The sequence below is a fragment of the Lynx rufus genome, unplaced genomic scaffold (genome assembly GCF_022079265.1).
Source record: "Lynx rufus isolate CCGP_SWC_20201006 ecotype Redwood Valley unplaced genomic scaffold, mLynRuf1.p SCAF_16, whole genome shotgun sequence".
Classification (NCBI taxonomy): domain Eukaryota; kingdom Metazoa; phylum Chordata; class Mammalia; order Carnivora; family Felidae; genus Lynx; species Lynx rufus.
The window spans coordinates 52,063,523-52,084,554 of record NW_025814830.1 but is presented as its reverse complement, the minus strand read 5'-3'; the positions used below and the strand labels follow the sequence as shown (position 1 = coordinate 52,084,554).

The following is a 21,032-nucleotide window of genomic DNA, read 5'->3' as shown; positions in this document are numbered from 1 at the left end:
TCCTGTTCCGTATTCATTTCTCACTTAGGCGATTTCTCCATTCCAGTTATGTCTTCATAACTGCCCTCTTCAATGCCTATGTAATATTCCATTGAATCACTTAACCAGTTGTCATTTGCTAGAATTTAGCTTATTTGCTGAGCACTTAGGTGAGCCAGGCACACGGCAAACACTCAATAGATGTTGACTATTGTTATCGTCTCCAATTTGGGCTATCACATACAATGCAGACAAGTATTTCTGTATATCTTTCTCTATACCTAGCTGTGTTCCTTTAACTTATCAGATGTAGATCACTGGCCCAGACAGCATTACTGTTTCTTTGCCTTTTGATACCAACTACAGAAGATGCTGAGGGCTTCCCACCTACCTCCAAGCACATATCCCTCTGGCCTTTCCATTAGAGGGCTGGCCCCACATCCAAGTGAAAAATGCCACGCTTCTTTGCTGATGGCTTTCTCTAGGACCAGAGTCCATACCCAGAAGTCCAGTAGTGCCCAATATCAATGCCACCTGGGGAAGCTCCAAAACAATGCCCACCCGGATCTGTGACATAAAGTCTAGAGATCCCATGCCCCTCAGGTGGGATAACTCTGAAATACTCCACACTGGCTCCCAAGGGTCCACAGGGGAATTAAGGTCCAAGCAGCCACAGTAGCAACTGGCTAAATAGAAGACACTTCATATGGCCGCCCTCCCTTCCCTGCCTCACTTCCCCACCCCCTCCAGTTTTCTCTGGACCACCTTCCAGGTGAATTAATTGCATTCAAACCCTCCTTTCAGAATCTGCTTTGGAGGGAACTCAGACTGAGACTGTGACACTGAACAGACCAATGGCTAACAACCATCATCTGCTAAATCCTGCCTATTCACCTCCTTAAAGAACCAACTGCCATTTTCCAAGGGTCTATCATTTGCTCAGCCAAGATTTGTCTTGAGTCCCCATCCTAGGTGTTATCAGGTAGGTATCGTTGCCCTCATTAAATAGATCTGATAACTGAGGCACAGAGATGTTAAGCAATTTGCCCATGGCCACACAGCCCTCCAGGGGCAGAGCTGAGGTCCAAACTGCAATTCCAGCTTCCCCCAAGGCCTGGGCTCTTAACCACCATGGGTTACTGCCAGAAACTGCCCTGTAGCAATAGTGAGATCCTTTGGCTAAAATAACATGGATACTATTAATAGTGTCATCCCTTAGCACTGATCCAATTTCACACTGTGTTCACATTTACTGTCACCCAGAACAGCCTCCTTGTTGCCCCCTGAATATGCTATGAGTATTTCTGCCTCTAAATGGACTCATGCTTCCCTCAAGCTTGTAACAGCTCCCCTTCCTTTCATCTCTCCCCTCTTTGGTCTTGATCCCACACCCTTTCAGTCTTACTCTGCACATGTCTGCTACTGACATTCTGACTCTCCCTCTGACACAATTTCCTCATCGGTAGTTGTGGACAATTGCAAGTCCCACCTAATAGAGTTAAGTGAAAGCATATGGCACAGTGCATGCCTCATTGAAGGCAGTTAACAGTTGGCATCTATGCAGCCATCTTGACCTACTAGACTCTCTCCTTCCACCATCTCCTAGACCTCAACTGATTTCCATTTCTTTACCCCATATTTCACAACTATTTCAAATAAGGCAGCACTAGTAAATTAAAAACCATGTTTGAGGAATCAGAAAAAAATTATCCAAAGCTTGTAAACAAGGCCACAATGATGGATGGAAACCCTTTGAAAATCAATGAGGGACAAGGGTCACCAGTAGATGTCTAGAAACATGTTCTTAGTTCAACTCCTTATTTAATCTTGATGGAAAGCCTCAGAATTAGTGAAGCTTCCAGTTACTTGTGGGTTTTCATCCAGTAGAAACTAACATAATTTCTCATTCTAACATTTCTTTGCCAAATTGTTCATAAATACCCTAGCTTCTCAAATGCCCTTTGAAACCATCATAGCATCTTATCGGTTCCCTCACAAATTAATGAATTAATGTTTATATTTAACAGAGAGTCGTGGTTTGACCTTTTGAGAAATTACACATGTACAGTGGCTTGCTGCTAGTTTTCTTTCCACAAACCCAACTTCAGGGTGTGGCTTCTAGAATGGGATGGAGTAGAGACAAATTTTCCCATGTGTGTTGGGTGAGTATGAAGCACTATACTTAGACCAGGTTCCTCACCCTCATACTATTGACATTTGGGTTGGGATAATTCTTTGTGGTGGGGGCCATCCTGTGTACTGTAGGATACTAAACATCATCCCTGGCTTCTACCTACCAAGTGCCAATAGCACCTTCTCTCCAGTTGTGAACAGCAAACTTGTCTCCGGGCATTACCATATGCCCCCTGGAGGCACAAATGCCCCTATTTGAGAACAACTCATTTAGAATATATTTCACAAGTGAGAATCATGGGAAATATCAGAAAGATCAGCAAAGATTTATAATGGCACACAAAGAATTATCCTGGATGGTCTTCAAAATCCAATAGCTGTAGACTTAGCTCTTCTCACAGACCCCACGGTGTCACTGTCTGTCATTCTCCCCTCGGGTCTGTAATCTCTACAAGATCAGCAAATGCAGCTTCTGGATCTGTCTGATTCACCTTAGAAAACTTAATTCAAAGAGTAGAGCCTAGAATTTAGTAGCTGCCAACAGTGACTAGGTCTTGGTAGGTACTATATGTGTATATATGTAACAAATACATGTATTTATATGAATGTGTTATATATGTGTGTTTGTGTATATCTATTTTATGTGTATGCATGTGTTATATATGTATATATGTATACATCTATGTGTATATGTGTATGTATATACATACATACACACACTACATACTATGCACACATAGTAGGCGGCTGCTAAGTCAGATGAAGGATAGAAGAATATGCCACCCTAAACATGCCACTTTGTCATAAGGATTATTTTGACCTGAAGGCAACTGAGAAGCAGCAGATAAAAGAAAACCTTACTGACTTCCTCCTATTTGCCTAAAAACAGGACATGAATTTACAAAGCTGTCCCTCCTCCCCTTTCCACCAAGAAGAACAGATACTATCCCCTATAGACAACTTCAGATCCTTATCAATGGAGAAGGCACTGACTTAACCCTGCGTCACAAACCTCATTCTAGTTTTCAATCCCATTACATCCTCAGAACTGGCCTCCCCACACCTTTCTCTTTCTTGTCTTTAGCTTAAGATGGTATCTAAGCTGGAGTTCCAAGCCAACTCTGCAAGTTACTCATGTTTTCCCTGGGTATCTACTATGTATATATGTGGTATACATATTAATAAGCTGCTGGCTTTTCTCCTATTAATCTTTTTTTTAAAGAATCCCAGATAAAAACCTAAGATGAGTTTGCCACCCCTACACAGACTTCCCAGATGCCTCTTCTGTCATCATGCCAGGTCTTCTGGACTGTCTGTGTGGACCACAGCTGTCCCTGAAGGCATTCTGTGAACACAGCTTAGGGTCTCCCAGAAGTCAACACCCCGTGGCCATAATGGGATAGAGCAGAACCTTCAGCCTCCACTCCCATATCTCTGTGGTCTGCATTTTGTAATCTCCACTTTCTTCGGAGGAGCCTGGCAAATGTTTCCCTCCTTCACCCAGCACAACATCAGGAAGGTCTCTCTCCCCACAAAACCCACGGGAGCAGCAGTTTCCAAACTTGAGGGAACATCAGAATCCCCTGGGGGGCATATGTGTGAAGATACAGATTGCAGGATCTACCCCAGAAGCTCTGAATAAGTAGATGCTGGGTGAACGATTGCATTAATAAGCTCCCAGGTGATGCTGACACTGCTGGTCCTGATGGTGAAGGCCCAAACTCAGAGACCCCAGAGTCCACAATTTGTTTCCCACATGTAGCCTGTGCATCACTATCTCGTGACATACTCTATGCAAGAGTTCCCTTACCCCTGGGAATTTAGCAACAGCATTGGAAATGCAGCCTTAGGGAGCCCCTCTTTGAGCCTTAAATGCTCACTAAAGCCTCAGAGACATTCAGTTGTGGAAAACAAAACACAACCTGTTTCATTTCTATGGGTAAGTCCAGAGTTTCCCAAAATATTAGGTCAGGCAATATTTTATTTTTTCCCAGAACCCTTATTAATAACCTCTTTTGGAAGCAGTACCTCTTCAGAATACAAAACAGTACATTGGAAAATCATAGACGCATGTGGTTTTGTATAGTCACCTGTTGTTCCTTGGGAAAGCTTAAGGAATCCAGGGGGCCCAGCAGAGTCCCTGCCACCCAGAGGCCAGCCACCTGGGAAACCAGATCTCAGCCAGAACCCTTTCAATCCCAGCTCCTGTTCCAGCCCAAATTGCAGCTGCTCCTCCAGACTAGAGATTCGGGAAGACATTTACAGTCCCTCAGCTTTGTCTTTATAAATCCACACCCTCCAGGAGCACAAAATAGGCATCCTGGGACTGATCCAGGGGCAAGCCCTGCTGCTCTTTCCTGCTGTACAGTGCTCCGCTAATGACTTCATCCCTCTGCATTTTAAGCATGAAAGAGAAATACAAATCATCAACACAAGAGTGAAGACAGAGAGGAATATATTTCATGTTTAGGAAGCTTGGGAATCAAGAGACATCTGGTGGGGGTGGCAGGTGCTGATGGGGGAATGTTTTCGGTGGGGTGGGGGCCTGGATTTGGAGGTGCTGAGTGCCAAGTGTAGGAGCAAAGAGCTCCTTCCCCTGCCTTAGACCTCAGATGCCTTCTCATTGCCAGGCCATGAAGTCTTCAACTGAGCCTGCCAAGGGGTGCCAAACATTCTTGTTAATTTGGATAAATCCTTTCAGCAATCTGGTGTCAACTTGAATACAATGACACTTAGCATGTCAATTAGCTCTCTCCCCTCCCCCTATTCTCCCCTTTCCTGGGCCACTTATGTTTATTACTTTTAGAAATCAGCCTCACTAACACACACTAAGACCCTAAAGTCTCTGGGCCTTACTGCCAGTACTCTACACCAGACCGGCCTGGGCCAGGGAGGAAGAATGACCAGTGAGCAGAGAGGGATCTTAATCCACTTTGCAAATCTGCAAAACATTGCTTTATTTCTGATGGGCCAAGTTGCCTGCAGCTTTGGTTTACCAGGGTTGTTTTTAATTAATAAAATATGTGAGGGGTGCCTGGGTGGCTCAGTCGGTTAAGCAGCCGACTTCGGCTCAGGTCATGATCCCATGGTCTGTGAGTTTGAGCCCCACGTTAGGCTCTGTGCTGACAGCTCAGAGCCTGGAGCCTGCTTCAGATTCTGTGTCTCCCTCTCTCTCTGCCCTTCCCCCACTCATACTCTCTGTCTCTCTCTCTCTTAAAAGTAAATAAACATTGAAAAAATAAAATGAAACGTGTGAAAACTGGTATACTTCAGGCCCAGAACTGCCAGCCCCAAGTTCCTCAGTATATGTCTGCATTGGTTTTCTGATCTCTGAAATGAAGTGGGTGATAGGCACCTACTGAGGAATAGCAGGGTTAATGCAGGTAAAGACAGTAGAACGTCACAGGCACTTTTTGAGCAGGAAAGGGTCAGGGGTGGCCACGCAAGAGCCCTGAGGTTGGACTGCCTGAGGTTTGCTTGCTTTTCTGTTTAACAACAGCTTTATTTTTTTTTTAATGCTTATTTATTTTCGAGAGAGAAAGAGAGACAGCACAAGGGGGGAAGGGGCAGAGAGTGGGGGACAGAAGATACGTAGTGGGCTCTATGCTGACAGCAGCGAGCCCGATGCGGGGTTCAAACTCACGAACCATAAGGTCATGACCTGAGCCGAAGTTGGAAGCTTAACCAACTGAGCCACCCAGGAGCCCCTAACAACAACTTTACTGAAACATAATCCACATTGTATAAAGTTGAACCTGTTAACGTATACAATTCTGTAGTTTTTTTTTTGTTTTTTTTTTAAGTTTTTTTTCAACGTTTATTTATTTTTGGGACAGAGAGAGACAGAGCATGAACGGAGGAGGGGCAGAGAGAGAGGGAGACACAGAATCGGAAACAGGCTCCAGGCTCTGAGCCATCAGCCCAGAGCCCGATGCGGGGCTCGAGCTCACGGCCCGCGAGATCGTGACCTGGTTGAAGTCGGACGCTTAACCGACTGCGCCACCCAGGCGCCCCTACAATTCTGTAGTTTTAGTAGGCTCACAGACTTGTGCAACCATCACCACTATATCATTCCAGAACACTTCCACCACCCCCCAAAAAGAAATCCCACTTCCCATTCCCTGCTCCTCCCACCCCGGGTCTTAGGCAACCACTGCTCTTGCCCTCTGTCTCTATGGATTTGCCTGTTCTGAACAATTCTTTCCATTTCATGGAATCATACAATATATATGGCCTTTTGTGTCCAGGACTGCTCAAGTCTGAATGTCAGCCCCAGAGCTCAAAAGCTGTGTGACCTTTACCCAGTTCTCCTGGAATGTCCCCATCTGTGAAATGGAATTAAAACCATGGTAGATACACCAAAGAGTCTTTAGGAGGACTAAATGCGCTAATTAATACATCGAAAGCACTCACACAGGGCCTAGCTCCGAGTAAGCACTGCTTAGATGTGTATCCCCATTACTGCTGCTACTACTGTTATGACCTAATAGGCTGCTCCTCTGCCCCAAACCATGTGACCGGTGGTGGGAACCCAAAGATGAACAGAGCACAGAGAACACAGCTCTTGCCCTCCCCAGTACACAGCCTGCTGGGAATCGTATGATTAAGAAACCAGCTTGAATGAATACAATGAAGGCTTATCATATGCACATTTAACTAATGGAAATCCAGCTCTTCCACCAAAAAGAGAAGGAAAAAGAACAATTTAAGTACTGCAATTAAATTCCATAAAATTATATCTTGCCTATATTCTTTATTATGCACTGTACGTTATGGCTTCCATTATACATTGTTACATACTGATTACAGTACAGGGATGCATACACAAAACCACACACACTGCAATTTAGTGGGCAACTTAAGATATTTCAAGGTTAATGACAACTCTGTGTTTGCCTTAAACCTAGACTTTATATTCTAACATACTCTAACCCCTGAGTAAAGTGTGACTCTATTGTGTGTCCACAACAATAACAATCCAGAATGAATCCCAACAAATGAAATCAACCAACAAGCAGTTGGTTGACGTGGGCTGCAGCGGGTTCCAGTTGGCCAAGCACAACTTCTGCCCTCCACAAGCTCACAGTCTCGTTGTGAAAATAAACCACATAAGCATAATCACAAGAGGTTGGTGAGAGGCACAAGAGGTTGGTGAATGGGGTTTAGGAAACAGATGGAAATAATCTTTCACCCTACTAGCTGACAAGACAGGCAGACAGACACCAGAGGGGCTGTGCTCTCCCTGCCCTGTCCATCCCTTCACTGACTTTGTTCTCCACAGCACTCAACACATGACAGACATCATGCATCTATGGGTTCGTTTTCTATTATCTCTCCCCCAACCAGCTTAGGGACTTAGGGACTTCGTGTACACTGCTTTTATCTGTATTCCCAATCCCGAGAAAAGCATTGAAGTACTTAGTGGGTGGGCAATAAGATTTGTTGGTGAATGAGTGAATGAATGAATGAGGGTAACTATGTAGACAACCTCCACTTTCCTGCCACCTTCTGTCCCCCAAATATCTGTAGTCTGTTCCTCCAATCTCAACATGCTTATTCTTCAATTGTTCATAAGTAGTGGGAATACATCCATGTCAATGATGAGGCCCTAAGGTAGCATTCCAGGGCTTTGGCATACTGGTACCATCTAGTGGGAAAGTGAGTACCTGCAGGTAGGTACTAAACCAAACTCAGCAGGTTTAAAAAAAAAAAAAAAAAAAAACAACCATGACCCTTTCCTTTATCATTGGCTCTACTAAGGAAGTTTTCAGTAACGTGTAAGGGAGGCAACTGAAATCTCTTACATACTCATGCCCTACCCAGGACATATACTGCCAGTCTAAGTCCATGCCACACCTCTCTACTTTCCCACTCAGGACTCTTCCAAAACCATGGTTGCTCCTCCAGAGCCACAAAGGTTCAGTGGGGAAACACAGAGAAATTAATGGTGCCAGGGGCCACCCTTGACCAACGGAAGACTGGGATAGTGGATATTCACCCCAGCCTCCCATCCTACAAAGGGACCATTCTGAAGCAAGTTTCACACAGTGCCGAGGGGCCCCGGCATTAAGGAGCCCTAGTTGCTCATGACCATAACCAGCTCAATGACACGTTCTTTATTGGCTTTCCTTCTTTCTTGTTTCGTGTTCCTCACTTCTGTGCCTCGGGATCATCTCTCAGATTAGCTCCCTGCATCCAAGCCTGTATCTCCGTCACTGTTTGGGGGAACACAACCTAAGATACAGTGTTTAACATCAATATACTTTTGGGTGGCAAGGAAGCCTTAAGAATTGTAGTCCAGATAATTACTACAAAAGCTAAATTATTAGATAGTTTAGAGCTGGTCTGAGAATGATGTTTCATGGTTAATCTTTACCTTGAACAAAGCTAACGTGGAATAATCAAGTGATACTGTGTCCCTAAAGAACTGCCACAGTTCTCATGGTAACAACAGGCCAGAGAAAACGTCTCGTCTCTCTCCTTGGCCTTGACCCTATCCCAGTTTAACCAACCAGTAAGGCGGCTAATGGATTTGATCAGAAGTTGGCAAACTACAGCCTGAGGGCCAAATCCAGCTCTGCCTGATTTTGTAAATAAAGTTTTATTGAAATACAGCCCTGCCCATTTGTTTACATACTGTACGTAACTGTTTTCACACTACATGGATAGTGTTGAGTAGCTGCAAGAGAGACATATTTTTATTCTATAGATATATATTTTATTCTTTGCAGAAAGAGATTACCCACTTGTAGTGCAAATCTTTGGTTGCCATATCTTTAGATTCCCAAAAGCAAAATTTCAAGAAAAACAAAAAATAGAGAATGGACAAAGGTTTGGCAACAACACTTTACCACTCTATTTACCATCATAAATTGAAGATAAAACTGGGATAGGCAGTAGTTAGCTAGCTTCATTTACAAACAATAGGACATTTCATCCCTGAAACTAAAAAGGTCATCACATCAGAACAATGAACTTTCCATCCCAAGGGAGGGCTGTGGATAAACTCAGAGCAACTGACTATCCAAATGCAATTGTTTTACAGCACTATCACTATCCAAAATTATTATATTTACTTATTTTTGTGGTTTACTGCCTCTCTCCGTCATTGGAAGGTAGACTCTGTGAAGGCAGGCAATCCCGTCTTTCTTAACCACTGTTGCTAACCCAGTGTAAAGCATCATGCTGCAACACAGTGGCTGATCAGCTAATACTTGTTAAATGACTGAAACGTGAGATGTACACGTTGGGGTGCACAGATCCAAACGTCCTGAGAGAGGCAGCAATGCAAGGCCACCATGTGGAGTGGTGAGGGTTGGGGCAGGGTGAGAATGTGTCCACCCACCTGCACAGAGGCCCTGTGAGCCCCTCTGCTATGCCACCAGTACATAAGACAGTGCCAGGCACATAATAGGTGCTCAACAAATGTTCACTGAATCAATGGCTACCCTGACTAAAGGCACTTAAACTGAATTAAAAGGAAAAAAGAAAACGCTTCTGGTAAAACAGAACTACACTTCAGGTTAGATTCAGTTCAGTTGCAATGCACCATAGATCTGTGTGTTTCAATATAGCTGCAGGCTGTATATTTCTCATTTTCCTATGGATTGGGGAAAATGTTGCTGTAGTCAGTGGCGCTCAGGGAACATTGGAGCCCCTCGGCACCCTTGGGGAGGAATGCCATCCAGCCTCAGAGCTTAGCAGCAGACAGGAAACAGCCAGCAAATTTACCACGAGAGAATTTACCTGCGCTGGAGGCCACAGAGGAACCACACCCTGGCTCAGTCCCAGCATCTGTGTGGCTATTGTTAACAAGACGGCCATTCTCGCTGAGCAAAGCATGCAGTGTGGATGGGTGGTGGTCCCTGGTCAACAGCAAGGATTCGGTGACAACATAACTGATCCTGGGCTGACCCAGTTCTGAAGGTTGCAATCATTAACCCAGACAGGAGGCCCAGGTCCCAGGCCCACTTTTAGAGACCAGAAATTCAAAAATGGGGTCACTACAAGTAGCCATTTTAACTCCAGGAGAGCCAGAAAACAAAATAGTCAAGGAAGAAAACTCTTACAACCTTTGGGGGGATAAGGGAGGAAGCTTTCATACATGAGTGAAATATGGAGGAAAACTCATATGCACAAAAATCAGAAATGCATGGGCCCAATCCCTGGTCTGCATTCCTAGGGGCTGTGTGGCCTTAGGCAAATGACTCAACCACTCTGCACTTCTTTTCTTCATATATAAAATGGGTTAAGAATAGTTATCCCTAAGGCTTGCAATAAAGATTTGAGCTAATGTATGCAACCAGCACATAGCAATAAATTGTACAGTAAATTTGCTACAGGTATTTTGATATATTTTAAATCATAATCATAAGTGCTCACGGTGCTCACATGTACACACACACACACACACACACACACAGTGCCCTGAAAAAGCCTCCAGGGAAACAGCTGCTAAGAAGATACATCTAGTAGATAAGATCCCACCAGATCAAGTGATTTTATGAGGCATGAAATCCCAAAGGGAGCCATCTTTGGGGAGCTACCAATATGGGAACTGGCAAATCCTTCTCTAGAAAGCAAACTTTATTTATTTATTTTTTAATGCCCATGCATTTTAAATACACGAGCATGTTCTTCCCCTCTAGGTTACTCAGATGATCAAGGCCAAGGCCCCGTGGTGCCTGCAAGCCACAAGCTCCCCTGGAGCACAGTATGTGCAAGTTAATACACCAACATTCCTTTAGCATCCATAGAGCATTTGTCAGCCACCGGATGGGGTCATGAGCATACGTGGACTTAACCGGAACCCTGCTGGGCAGTTACACCTACTGCCTCTCCTTGTCCAGACGCAGGAGGAAACAGAAGAGGAGGGAAATAAGGTAACTCATTTGAGGTCACACAGCACGCAGATGGCCAGGATTCAAACTCACTTCTTAAAATCTCAGAAGTCTTCCTAACTCTCTGAAGCAAGCTGAGACGCTCGTTCCTCTGAGTCCTAGCAGACCATAGGCCCTGAGTCACCTCCAGCACGGGCCCTATTCAGGACCAGGTGTTGTATTCACCTCTGCATCCCCAAATCAGCAGCATTCTTGGCACCTGGTAGGTTTTTTTTTAATTTTTTAATGTTTATTTATTTTTGAGAGAAAGAGAACAGAGCATGAGCAGGGGAGGGGCAGAGAGACGGGGAGACACAGTATCCAAAGCAGGCTCCAGGCTCTGAGCTGTCAGCACAGAGCCAGATGCACGCGGGGCTCAAACTCACAAACGGCGAAATCATGACCGGAGCTTAACCAACTGAGCCCCCCAGGTGTCCCTGCCCCTGGTAGATTTTAATAATTATGGGAAGAAAGAAGAAAACATGGATGCAAGTGGTGGGGGAGGGAGGGCAAAATGGAAGGATGGGAGGGAGGTCACAGCAACCACCCCTTTGAGCTGTTTTAGTCTCTATTGTCTCCTATTGTAACAATTACCAAATTCGTATTATTTCAGCTATTTATTTTCTTGTGGTTGCCCTCTGTAGGTAGCAAGCCCCCTGAGAACAGGTTCCAGGCCCATCCTGTTTCCCTACGAATTCCCTAAATTCCTCAATAAATACTTAAGGAGCAGACACCTGTGTATCCCTCATCTTTGGAGGATAACATAGCTGTGCTGCTCTTTTTTTCTTTTTTTTTTTTTTGAGAGAGAGAGAGAGCCAGTTTTTAAACATTTACCAGCATACTACTCCCCAGCACCCAGCTGAAGATTCTACCGCATCTGGAAACAGAAGAGTCACCAAGGCCACATCCAACATGCAGAAATGAAGACTTGTTAGCATTCGGAAAGAGATTGCCGAAAGTAGTAGATCATTATTTGCTTCATGTAAGAAATATTTCTAGTGCTGCTGATTGAATGTTCAAGAAACGATTAAAGGGCTTGGCAATGTTTCTCCCAAATATCTTTTGCATGAAAAGCCTCAGAGATTGGTTAATTATAGAGGCGACGCATCAGTCTCTCTAGACAAGGGCACTTCCAGGCCCCCACAGTGCCCGTCCCAGGTGCGAACACGGACTGGATCCATGAGCATGGGTGTCATGAGGGCCCGGGATGCCCCTCCCAAGGAGCATTGGTGCAGGCTGGCTAACAGCCCCATGGAAACGGCCCTCAGACCCTGCTTATGATGTCAAACACCTGGGTTCCTTCTTTGGGCAATTGGCAGCTCCCTGCCAATTGAAAGAGTCAGAACTCAAGCTCGCTACTTCACCCCTCCCTGGCCCGTGCTCTGCCATCTGCGAACCCAGAGACCGAGCCCTGCCAGGTTCTGCCCTAAATGTCTCTTGGATGCTCTGGGTGGTGCGTCTGTTTCCTCTCTCCTGCACTGTTACTCCTGCGACCTCAGGCCTGGACTGGCTTCTCACTTCCGTTCGTACCCGGTGTCGATCCATTCCCCACACTACAGCCAGGGTGACCTTTCCAAAGTGAAAATATGACCTTGTCACTCCACACCCTCCCCTTATTAGTTGCAATGGCTTCCCACTGCTCCAGGACAAACACCAAAATCCCTGTGGTGGCTGCCAAATCCCAGGGGCTCTGGCACCACCCAACTGCTCCTCCTATCGTGGTTATTTCCTCCCACACAGAGACTTCCCCCAGGCTGTGCCTTCTGCCTGGAATGCTTTTCCCTGCCCACACCTTCTGGCATTCCCCTGTCTGCAAGGCTCACTACTCCTCCAGACTGTGATCAAGCATCAGGCTATCAGGGAAGCCTCCCAGGTCCTTCATCTGGATCTGATGCCTTTCTTATATTCATTCATTCATTCATTCATTCATTCACGTTTGCTGAGGGCCTGCTGTACACCAGCACTGTCCTAGGCCCTAGGGATGCAGAAGTAAACCAATCAGACAACAGCATGTGCTGTGATGGACCTTATGTTTTAGTGGGGGAGAAAGACGAGGCACAGACCAGCACACTGGATAGAACAGCACAACTTCACACAACTGTGTCTTCTTCGGTCATAGCAGTTTCTCTGCTTCGAATTATTCAGTAATTGACCTTGATCTCCACTGCCCAGGGATCTCTCGAGGCCTGAACCCCAAGAGAGCAGAGACTGAGTCGGCCTTACCAGGAGTCGTAACCTGAGCACATAGTAGGTCCTCTGTGGATATCACAGATACTTACTGATCCACTCAGTCCCAGGTAAATCTCCTTAAAGTCAAGTTGTTTGAGTGCTTGGGGCTTGGAAGGGACAGTCCCTGATGACTGAATCCCTAATGGCTCCCTGCCCCTTGAGAAAGTTCCCTACAGTCCCTCTGGCTGTCATTTTGAGTCAGAACAGGAGTCAGCAAACTTGTTCTGTAAAGGGCCAAATAGTAAATATTTTAGGCTTTGTGGCCATATGGTGTCAACTCTGTTGTTATAGCACACGCTCGGCCATAGACAATTATATAAATGAATGGGCATGGCTATGTTCCAATAAAACTATTTATAAAAACAGGCTGCAGGCAAGAATTAGCCCACAGGCTGCCCTTTGCAACCCCTGAGTTAGATGATCCCAGATGCCCAGCAGCACATGGCAGTTGAAGGCAGAGCCTGTATGGCCTGAGCCATCCACGGGTTCCGCGGGCAGGGTCTGGCAAACTTCTGCAGGCCCTACTCCTGCTAAGAGGGAGATTACCACACAGGCCCAAGCTCCAGGCACTTGCAGGCACCGCGTCAGGCAGCTCGTGGAGAAGCGGTTCCCTGCCACCCCCAGAGGAGAGAGACTTTGGCCCGGAGGCCGCAGAAGGCAGGGATGGAGTCTGCCACATTCCTTGCAGGGTCCCTGGGCTCCTCCAGAGGCTGAGCTCACTTCCTGGCCCTGCCCAGGCATGTGGCAGGGGCTGCTCTCGGCTGAACAGCTGCGGCCCTGCACCCCAGCCCGGCCTCCACTCAGCTGGGAGACACAGGGGCTTTGTGCTTCTGTAGCAGATTGGGTGACGCCTGCTGAGGCCTTTGAAATGAGACATGACATGTCAAAACGTGCCTATTCCTAATGCTAATTTTCAGGAATTTGACTTCTCTTGGCAACTGACGGAGGAAAAACAATCACCTTTTTTTTTTTTTTTTTTTTGTATATGTGTAGTTATATTTACCCTGATCTTTGAGGTCTGAGGCTAAGGAAAACAAGTTATCTGAGGCTTACCTCTTGGGATAGGATGGGTGGACAGATTAGTCTAGTATTTATGGAGCCAAGGACATCAATTACAGCATTAACACTATGGGTAGACTATAGTGGGTGTTAAGTATTAAAAACAGTTATAAAAACATCATACAAACTCCAGTTGGTGGTAGGGGTGACAATGTCCTGTGTATAAAAGTACTCTAGGCAACAAAGCTCTGGAACTAACGTTACCTTGAAGTTACAAATGCTCTGAGAGCTGGCTCCGTGCTCCCAGAGTCCCCTGCAGGGCTGAGTACAATAAGTTATTGTGATGTTCTGATGACACTCATACTGTAGGTGAGCAACACTGTTGGAATGACAATGCCCAGAAAGTCACTGTACTCCAAGGGCACAGATGCTTCCTGGTCTAACAGCGCACTGGGGCCTACAAGCCATCCCAGAGCCCTGGGACTGTTGATGCAGAGCAATGTTTGGGCTGTACCAACACTCCGCTGTACCCACACCCTGACTGACTCAAAGCTGCGGTGCATCACTTCTCTGGGTGTAACTATTACACACGGAGCAATGATCTGGGTGTCCTGGTGTTCTGGGTACCCCCAGTCACCCAACGGCACTGATGGTAGGAATGTTCTCAGGAAGGAGGTGCAGTCCCCTTTGTTCTTCCAAAGCAAGTGTCAATCTAGTTCAATCACAGTGATCAAAAAGAGGCATGTCCCTTCCTTTCCAAATAGCCTATCACACACACATACACACACACACACACACACACACACACACACACACACCGCATCAATGCGATTAAGTCTCAAAATTTGTGAAAGCGGAAGTTCCCAACACAAATGGCTATGGGGCAAAATAAGCAGGTACAACCGGTGGGTGAGTACTAGGGGCTGGTGGGAACTGTGGCAAATTACAGAGGCATGCCCTGCCTAAAGGGGGCAGTAGTAACTCCCCTCTAGTGAAGTGTGGCCAAGTGGGAGGGCAGCTCTCAGGTTCCCTGACCTTCTGACATTTTAAGAAATGCAGGAGACCTGGATTTGTTTTTAATGTACGATTTCCAACTTTTCAAAACATTTGGGCCCAACAAAACACATCCATAATCTATATTTGGCCTGTGGCTGCTTTGCCCAGAAGCCAGAGTTGCAGAATTGGGATGTGTGAGCTTTAGTACTGCCAGGCAGGTGTCTCGAGGTTCAACCTGCTGGGCCAAAGGGTGACCCATTCACCAACATGAACTTGGTGAAACACCAAGTTTCAAGTTTGAAATGCCATTTCTTCTCTTCTCTGGCCTGCCCTTAGCTGCTTCTCTCAGGAGTGAAGAGCAGCTGCTTTCTACTCTAAGCCACTACTTAGTGCCTAGTGAAGGGGATCCTACAGTCTAGCCCATCATCATCTGTCCTGTCTGCTCAGGGAGGAGGAGCCAGGGGATCCCCAGGTAGCTACAGAGGAGACAGGCTGCGGGCAACTGTATTGGCAGCAACCTTCAGGAGGCTCCGATTCTCCCCGGCGCGTGGGCACCTTGCCCGCAGCTAAGTGGAAACAATGCCAAAACCACTGGTCACTTGATTTGATTCTGCCCAACTGATTATTGTAATTGGATGACAGACATATTTCCCTCTCCTTTTCAACTGGTGCCGGAGGGTGAGCGAATCCGGCTCATGAGTCATTCTTCTGGGTAGTTACCTAGTGGGGTAACTGTGCCTGCCTTTTGGCTGCCTAAAGAGAAAAACCAGGTCCAAATGAAATCAAATGCCAGGAAATTTCAGAACTTCCTCACATTTCATTTTGTATTGTCTACAAAGGTCTTTGAAATGTTCCCTGCTCTAATACTCAGAGGGGAAGCGTAGTTGAAGAATAAGACGGAACAGAAGCAACTAGAGTAGGGAATAAAGGAGGAAAGGTACTGAGAGCAAAATGGTAGGACTTCTCATTGGGGTAGCTTCCAGAAAATAATTGGGAATAAGGAGAAGAGTAGTGTGTTGATAGAGCGACTACGCTGGGGTTCTTTAAAATATAGCAGCTGTAGATTCAGAATTTTGTAATGCTGTGGATGGAGCCCTCTTCTGGAGAAATTTTTCAACAGGTATTAAAACAAGATCAAAACACACAGAGATGGACACAGGCACAAAGAAATAGGAAACACTGCTGGCTATTTCGACGATATGACTGTCACTGAATCCATCGCTTGGCATTTTCCTTCCCTTCCACTGAACGGAAATAAACTGGATTCTCCCAAGCAACGGTCTTTCTGGAAGGAGGGAAAGAAAAGAAGGATATTCTCAAGAGCCTACCCGTAGTTTTGCTGAAACAGTAAACTTCCAACTGAGATTCGATGCACACAGGCAAATGCCAGTCCTTCTAGATACTGCACTTATTGGGTACATTGGTTTGTGAGGCAATTTTACTATAACACATAGGAGACACTTCTAGAAGGAATTAGATTTTATTTAATGGAAAACCCAAGGGCTAAAGATAGCAAAGGAGAGAAGGGAGGGAAGCAGAGCAGAAGAGATTAGCTAAGATGACTGTTGGGCTTTTAATATAGACTGTGGCATTACATAAACTCCAGATCACATATTCAGCCTTGCAGTTTATTAAATCTCCTCGGGAACTTGCTAAAAAAATTGTTCAGCCATCTGAACTCTACCACTTTGACTCTTCTCACCACTTACGTCTCTGTTTCCCCAGTGTGTTTCAAATCTTATGGGTTGTCACATGTGGACCCCACGTCAGGGCTGGGGGTGCCCTCTGCTACTCCCATAATCTTTTCTCCTCATCAGAAAGGTTCTGCAAATAAACACTGCCCTTAAACTACAATATATGATGTTCTGGGGGTACAAAAACACACAGGCTCTCATTTAGAATCCTGAAAACCAAGATGCTGCCTCCAAGAAAGAGCCCCATTTTAAATCAACATCTCAGAACCCTGTGGAACGTTTTTAGTCACTCCCAAGTGACTGCTCTCCAAACCTGAACCACTCCCTAAAATTCTAATTCTTGGGGGATTACTCATTCATTGTTAGAACTTTTGGCTACTTGTAAGCCATACCCAAATAGGGGGGTGGGGAATCATATTTACAGTGGAATTTCTATGTCATGCCTCCCTTGATTTGTTTCACACTCATTATTTATCATAGCCAAATGCCAGAGGCCACTTCTGGGACAGCCTTTCCCAAAACACCCCAGGGGAGAAGAGAGGCCACTGTCTCTCAATTTTGCCAGCTTCCAGCCATTGTTGCTTAGAATTCCTCTTCCCCTTTCCAAAATGCCTAAAAGAGCAACCTAGCCAATAAACTTACAGAGATTGATGGCTTCCAAAGCCAGACCCAGAATATTACAACTGTGATGGAAAAACACATACATGCTTGCCTGAACACCACTTAGGACCGAGTGACTAATTTGCTTTATTACATTGTTTTTCCCTTCCGTATGTTTTCTCTCTGCCTCAAGAAAGTTCTGTTTTCGCTGGTGGACTCAAAGGCTCTAAGACTTTCCCCGCTTTTCCCTATGGCACACGGAGCTGTGGCCTGGAACCTCTTGCCCATGAGATGAATTACACCAAAATGATTTCTCTGCAAGGTGCTGTTGCAACCAGGATATCACTTAGCGTCCTAATGTGGACGATTGCTCTGATTACGGGTAATAATGTAAGACAGAAACAAGCCTCTGAGAGCAGGCGATTCGATTCCTGGTAACACCTCTGCTGCCCCACACTTAGGAACTGAGTGAGCTCACAGCCTGCAGAACCCACCTGTGCTGGCTGGGCCCTGCAGGAGAAGACACACCAGTTGCTTTGCAAAAGGTATCCTGTGAGGAGCCCCTAGTGCACAGGGATTGCTGGGTGCTGCCGCATTGTCTGTCTTGCTCAAAAGGAGGCATAACTTTGGGCCAGCCCTGCGACCCTGACTGAGGTCCCAGCACGCTGAGAGAGAAAAGGACTGTAAAGCCCTAGGGAAAGGAAGGGTGGGAGGGAAGTGCTCCCAGACACCAACAGTTCCCAGTGTGCCAGGCCTCATGGTAAATGCATTACCTAGGACATCCTGTTGAATGCAATCAATCTGCCTGGCGATCCCAGGAAGGCGGAGAGATTATTTTACAGTGGAGAATCAGAAAGCCCAGAGATGTTCAACAACGTGCCCAAGGTGGTACCAGTAGCATATGGCAGAGAGGATCTGTCTGAATCAGAAGCATCCTCTGAACCGTCCTGCTAAATAGGGATATATGTACATACATACAGCCTCAGGGACCACTGGAGTCCAGAAAGTCTGGAAAACTGGTCCACAGATACACATAAGATTTGTGGCAGGACTTGAGGTTACAGGGACACCCCCCCCCCCCAAGAGAATCAGGCAGCAAGGCCCTGTTAGGAAAGGAGTGTAACTGGGCAGTTCTGAATGGGGGCTGTGTATCCAGGGAAGACGGAAAGCATGGGTGGGGGAGGGGCTCCGTAGCCAAGCACCTTACCCCGTCCCCAGACACCGGCATCCACCTACTAGCCGCCACTTTAAGTCATTTACATGGTCACTGCGTTCCTGGGACACTGGCCCCTTTCCAAAGTCTAACCCCAAGATGGATCCAGCAGTGGCCTCCCTTCGATGCCCTGCACCCCCACATCCCTGCCAGCCCTAGCCTGGGATCCTGCCTGCCTCACCCTCCCTCTCTCCCGCACACTCACACATGTGCCCAGGCCCCTGGCACCCAGGAGTCCTGGCCAGGAACTCAACGCCCATTCCTAGCACCCGAAAGCACTCCCTGTCTCCTTCCCTCCTCTCTGCCCGGCCCTGCCTTGATCTTACCCACCCACTTGTAGGCTGCCAGCTCATCCCGAGTCCCACGGGCTTCAAGGGAAGCCTCCGGGACGGAGTAGCCTTGCTCTCTCAGAAACCACAGGCCCCAGAACAGGGCTGGGCGTGCCCCTCAGCGGCCCGCACCTCCGGTCGGGCCTCCTCGGAGTATGCTTTCCTGCACACAAACTTCCCGAGGTCTTGGAGATCCAGAGGCGGCAGCTGGACAATCACGTCTCGGTCGCACCGCACCCCCCGCCTTCTCCCGGATCCCCGGCCCTTCCCTCGCGCCTCAGCGCTCCGAGGGTTAACAGGCAGCTGCAGCCCTGGTGGGCAAGGCTTGAACTTTTCTCTGCGCTCCGCGCCCGCCCGGGAAGGCAGCAGAGGCGGCAGTCGGGGCTCCGAGCCGGGGCTCCAGCTGGCTGCACAAAGGGGGCGCGGGGGGCTGGGGCCTGCGTCCTGGCGGGGGGCGGGGGAGGACGCGCTCTGGGCCCGAGGTCGGGGAGGAAAAGAACCCCGATGCGGGCGCGGCCAGAGTCGGCGCCTTTGAGCGACAGCAGCAGCCGGGCTGCAGCGCTGGGCTGGCGGGAGGCGCCTTCCTGCGCGCCGCGGGGCTGGGCGAGGGGGCCCGGGCGCCCCGGGAAGTCGGCGATGCCAGGCCGGCCTCTCCAGCCCGGCAGCCCGCAATCCGGACCGGAGCTGCGCTTCCCCCTGTTCGGCACTGCGCTGGGGAAACCACGACTCGCTGGAGTCGCCTCCAACTGAGTCTTTCTCCGATACATGAGCCACCGGAGGAGGAGGCGAATCAAAGTTACCCCACTTGATGTAGGCGAGAATGTCGCCCCTGCTTGCGGAAAAGAAAAGGGGGGGACTCGGGAGCTCTCTCCTCCTCCCCTGAACGTACACACACACACACACACACACACACACACACACACACACCGGAGTGGGAAACCGCCGCCCCCCCGCCCCCCCCCCCCGCGCCCCGAGGATCTCTGGGTCTGGGAATGACCTCCCTTGTAGCCCCAGGCTTTCTTCGCCGCCGCGCCCCACAGTCCCCCGACCCGCGAAAGCCCCCTCTCCCTGCCGGCGCCAGACGATCGGAATGCAGAAACGGGGCGCGGGGCGCGCCCGGCTGCCCCTCTTCCCTACCTGGGACAGGAGAACGCACAGGAGGAGCGGAGTTCTCGGCTGCATTTTGCCCGACTAGAAGCGCCCGGCGGCGTTTTCATTCATGCACTTGGCCGCACTGAGCATATTTTCCGTGGGAGCCAGGCTTTGAGGAGAGGCTCTGCCTCACCAGCCAGCCAACTTCCCAAATAGATCAGCGGCAGCATCACGAAAGCATTGGGTAGAGGCTGATGACCAGGACCAATGGCTTTACAAGACGGATTCCTTCATAAAGCTCCCTCGTTTTGCATGGCAGATACAGGGCGAGCACCTCGCACAGAGCGAGCCCCTCGGAGGAGGCAGCCCTTTTTGCCTTTTTGGACTGTTGGGGCCCAGCCTCACAAATCACGCTGGGCAACGCCAGCCGAATCCACTTTTGCAGAGAATGGAATTGCGCCGGGGACTGGCGAACACTTCCAGCCCAGTGCAAAAAGATTCTCTTTATTAAAATGTTAATAAGATCCACTTTATTTCCAATAAATCAAATAAAATGACCCCAGCAGTTCCAGCCCTCTCCACGCCTGGAAAGACTTGGCGGTGGATTTTCCCCCCTTTCTTTCTCTTTTTTTTTTTTTTTTCCAACTGTGGCCCAAGTCATGATGGTGTTTGGTGTTTCCTTGCCATCTCACAAATCACAAATACGACAGATCAATTCTAGCTTGCAGAAAAAAAAATCCATCAAGGGGCAATAGATTTTATTAACTGCTCAGGTGAGAATCTGACTGGCCGCCTACTCCACAAATGTGCATCTGGCACCAAAGTTGGAGCCATGATTTAAGGAAACTTTTTTTTTCCTATATGGATGTGATTTTTCAGAAGCTCCTAC

At 47.6% G+C, this 21,032-nt stretch overlaps 1 protein-coding gene across 1 annotated transcript in view; it reads right to left on the bottom strand.

The window, feature by feature from the left end:
* The window catches only part of CDH13 (cadherin 13), a 1,019,316-nt gene extending 999,048 nt beyond the window's left edge, over positions 1-20,268 (bottom strand). Inside the window, exons 1-2 of the mRNA XM_047077419.1 lie at positions 20,189-20,268; positions 19,184-19,880 (exon numbers count right to left, since the gene is read on the bottom strand). Coding sequence (XP_046933375.1) covers positions 19,184-19,880; positions 20,189-20,268 — 777 coding nt within the window. The remainder of the gene's footprint in view (positions 1-19,183; positions 19,881-20,188) is intronic.
* Positions 20,269-21,032: the final 764 nt, after the last annotated feature.